Here is a 3,606-nt window from a genome sequence, read left to right as displayed (position 1 = left end):
CCAGTCGTAAACTGAATTGAAAGGAAAATTAACAGAAATTTCTGATCCCTGGGTTGTTAACAGGTTTGAACCTGAGTATTAAAGGGAAAAACATCGCTTTTAACTTGCTTTGTAGCAATGTTGCAAAACAAGTTGCATGTTTTTGTTACCCGTTTAACCGAAGCTTAAAATTCCCCGCTTTAAAGTCCCAGGGGTCGGGGAGCTGGGGGCCGGAGTCGGCAATTGACTGATGTACATGTATTATGAACTGATGAAATGGCAAACTTGATCAGGAAGTCGTAAAAAGAGTCATAAGCTGGACGAATTCGGACTGCCGGGGCTTTCGAGACTGCGCGAAAAATTCCCGCTCATGACCCGGGTCGAACTCGTTTTTTATTAATTCCCCCACCCCTCGGGGCCCACACGTTGTTAAGTGTGCATTATATCCCGGCATTGGCCGCGTTAAATTCCCGCTATCTCAGTGCCACTATGCCCCGGGGGTGGGGGGCTGGGATTTCAATTGACAAATATGCATAGAACGTATGATCTGCTTCGATGATGATGTAAATTTGTGCCTGTGACAAGACAGTATAAATTACTGACTCAGTTGCAAAGCAGCCTGTAACAAGTTCAATTTATAGGATATAGGAGTGAGTTGTAAAAATTTATCTGTTTGTTTGCTGCAACGTTGACTGATTATTTACGTTGTTTAATTTTTTTTTCGTTTTCAAATGAGCTTTCGGTTGTGACGTTAATCAGTCAATTTCCTTTCATAGACGAGGTGGGGGATAAGGTTCAACGACCCTGTCAGTCGGTATGTGCCAATGAGTAGTAAAAAACCTTTAATAATTCGTGATGTTCTTTTATTTTCCTTAATACGCATCTATTAGCTTTGGTAAACATCACCTTTTAAAAGATACCGTTATATAAGTTCACCAGATTATATAACTTAAAGGCTCTAACGGATAATAAGTGCGGACTTTGAATGTTAATTTCAACTTAAAGATTCTAAATTGATAGTTCTTGAGCGGACTCTTGACTTGGTGATCAAAAACAAAACTTTCTTCCGCATTGAAGGAACTAATCACTTACGTCATATCACGCCACCAATCAGTTGAGTATTAAACAAAATATAAATCTTGAGTTATCTCGCTTTTTTATCAGTCTTTGTTGGGAAATTCTCAGACGGACTTCTGGCTAAAGAACTTCTTGACAACATGTCGCAGGAAGCAGCTAAAGGTGATGCACCAGGAAGACTGAGTCCGCTGAAACAGGCCGATGCAAAAGTGCAAAAGATTTGCGATCAGGTATCACTAAACTAGCATAATGAGGCAACTCCCTCATGAAATCTCATTTCTTTCTCCGCTTAACTTCGAAATGCCTTGTTTGGCGATAGCGGACAACCCGCGTAACCCAAGCTGGAAAGCACACTGCGTAAGTATTATCGTGAGCATCAAGTTAATACGCGATCTTTTAAGGCATACGGACTGATTTTGAATACGAAAAATGATGTACTGAGTTATTTAACCTAGAAATATCAGTTATATATTTTTCTTGTTTCTCTGTGTCGTTTTCTTCAGTTGGTTTGAGCAAAATACGACAGCGCGCGTGAAAATTGCCATCTACGAGAAAGGTGACACTCGGAGGGAAGACAGAAACATTATATTTCCAGCTTGGGCTGACTGTGCTGAGCTTTATAAACAAACGTCATGAACACTTAAATTATTGCCAGTATGTTTGATGCGATAGAAGTACATTTGGTTGTAATCATGGTAACAATTAATGTTCCAAACCCCACTTGCACGACTTTTGTGATTAAAAATGAAGAAAACAAGGGAAAAAATGAGTGGAAGGCTTCCAGCCGCCAAAATATTAACGTTCACTGTATTGTTGCCAAGTAAAACCTCAATATAACGAAGGGCCAAAGGACAGGCAAAATATGTTCGCTTAGACAAGGTTTCGTTTTATCGAGGTTCTTTTAATTCATATATTTTACTATTACTGGGGTAAGAACAACCGCTCGTTATACCAAGGACTTCGATACATCGAGGTACCACTTTAAATAGATAGATGGCACCATCACAGCAGAGGTGGGCGAGGTATAGTTAGGGCGCATATAACTGGGGTTTTACGGTATATATTTCACACCTCTTTGCTAACAAGGTGAAAAATAACCTCAACTTGTCTCCCCAAAAGGTGAAGCCCCAAGCAGAGAAAATGGCAGGGCAAGAATTTCCAGAATTTAAAGCCACATCATATAAAACTCAAGTTGTAGCTGGAATAAATTACTTCATTAAGGTTAGTCAAAAACGTTCCACACCTACCCCTTCCCTAAGCCAACATTAACACTTGCTTCTCACTTAGAAGAAAGTTAAGTCAAGCGTTGTCTGATTACATAATCACTAATATGCTCATAACACAGCATTCCAGTCAAACGCTCTGTTGTTTACATTGTCAACAACAGCCCCACACTTCGTCTTCAACTTAATGCTTTCGGACGTGAGCAATGGATACAGGGTCACTGTGAAAGATTTCACCCCGTGTAAGGGAATCCGGATTGCGGAATCCGAGAGATTTTTGCTCCTGGAATCCGGAATCCGACTAACCTTTGGAATCCAGAATCCAAGCTCCAGTGACAAAGTCAGGAATCCAGTACCTGGAATCCGAAATCAACGGCGTGGAATCCAGAATCCAAGACTGTCTTGTATTCCCTTACATGGGGTGGAAGATTCTTCAGAGAAGGGTACAGCTTAGTTAAAGGGGCTCTGTCACTAAATTCAGCGAAAGATAAGGACCTCTCGCTGGTCTCGCACAGAAGGCCGAGCACAAGTGCTATTAACCCACGCTTACATTCAATTTCCGTTTTTTTCCCTCGAATAGGTGTATTATCCATCATCCTCGCTTTCATGCTTTTTTAGATAATTATCTGTTAGAACGATTGCGTGTGATCACAAGCTCAACTAAAGGTTTTGATATCTTAAACAGAAACTCAAGAGTAATTTTAGATCAAAATTCAACATTCAATGAAAAGAAATAACATTAATTTTATTAGATCTTTTATTAGTGTCCCCTGGGTTTCGCTATGAAGTTGATTTTTTTGTATCGACATTTCATCTTTTTGAATGCTGAAAGTTCATTATTGACTCACACATTACGTATTGGATCTAAAGGGCAATCTCGATTTCTCGAACTCTAGGAGTTGCGAAACCCCGGATAATTTGAACTAAACCTAACTTTCTTTACGAGCTACACAGAGTAATTTTACCCCCGGTTTTTCAAACCTCCCTATCATTCGAACCAATTTGATTTTCCCAATATTTTGCGATAAATCGGGCTTCCACTGTATACCTTACTCGAGGGTGGGTCCTTTAAACTGTTAAAATATTTTACCTACAGGTTCTTGTTGGCGGTCCTTCCTACGTTCATTTGCGTGTTTTCCAGTCTCTGCCAGGTGATGGATCAACTCTTACATTGACTGCTATCAAGACAGGAATGACCAAGGACGATCCCATCAACTATTTTGACTAGAGTCAACACAAGTTCTACATCAAGACAAAATTCAACCTCGCACCTAGGGTTTTTTACGTCATGCTACGTCATTAATGACGCAGTTTACGAAAAACCTTG

The 3,606-nt window shown here is 40.1% G+C and overlaps 1 protein-coding gene across 1 annotated transcript in view; it reads left to right on the top strand.

Moving 5' to 3' along the window:
- The first annotated feature begins 776 nt into the window (after positions 1–776).
- Positions 777–3,606, top strand: part of LOC140927738 (cystatin-A-like) — a 14,876-nt gene continuing 12,046 nt past the window's right edge. Inside the window, exons 1-4 of the mRNA XM_073377422.1 lie at positions 777–793; positions 1,144–1,286; positions 2,176–2,277; positions 3,376–3,564. Of these exons, the coding sequence (XP_073233523.1) occupies positions 1,197–1,286; positions 2,176–2,277; positions 3,376–3,507 (324 nt within the window). The 5' untranslated portion in view covers positions 777–793; positions 1,144–1,196 and the 3' untranslated portion in view covers positions 3,508–3,564. The remainder of the gene's footprint in view (positions 794–1,143; positions 1,287–2,175; positions 2,278–3,375; positions 3,565–3,606) is intronic.

This window comes from Porites lutea, chromosome 2 (assembly GCF_958299795.1).
Source record: "Porites lutea chromosome 2, jaPorLute2.1, whole genome shotgun sequence".
NCBI classification, from domain to species: domain Eukaryota; kingdom Metazoa; phylum Cnidaria; class Anthozoa; order Scleractinia; family Poritidae; genus Porites; species Porites lutea.
Note: the sequence above shows the minus strand (reverse complement) of the source record. Positions and strands in the feature narration are given on the sequence as shown.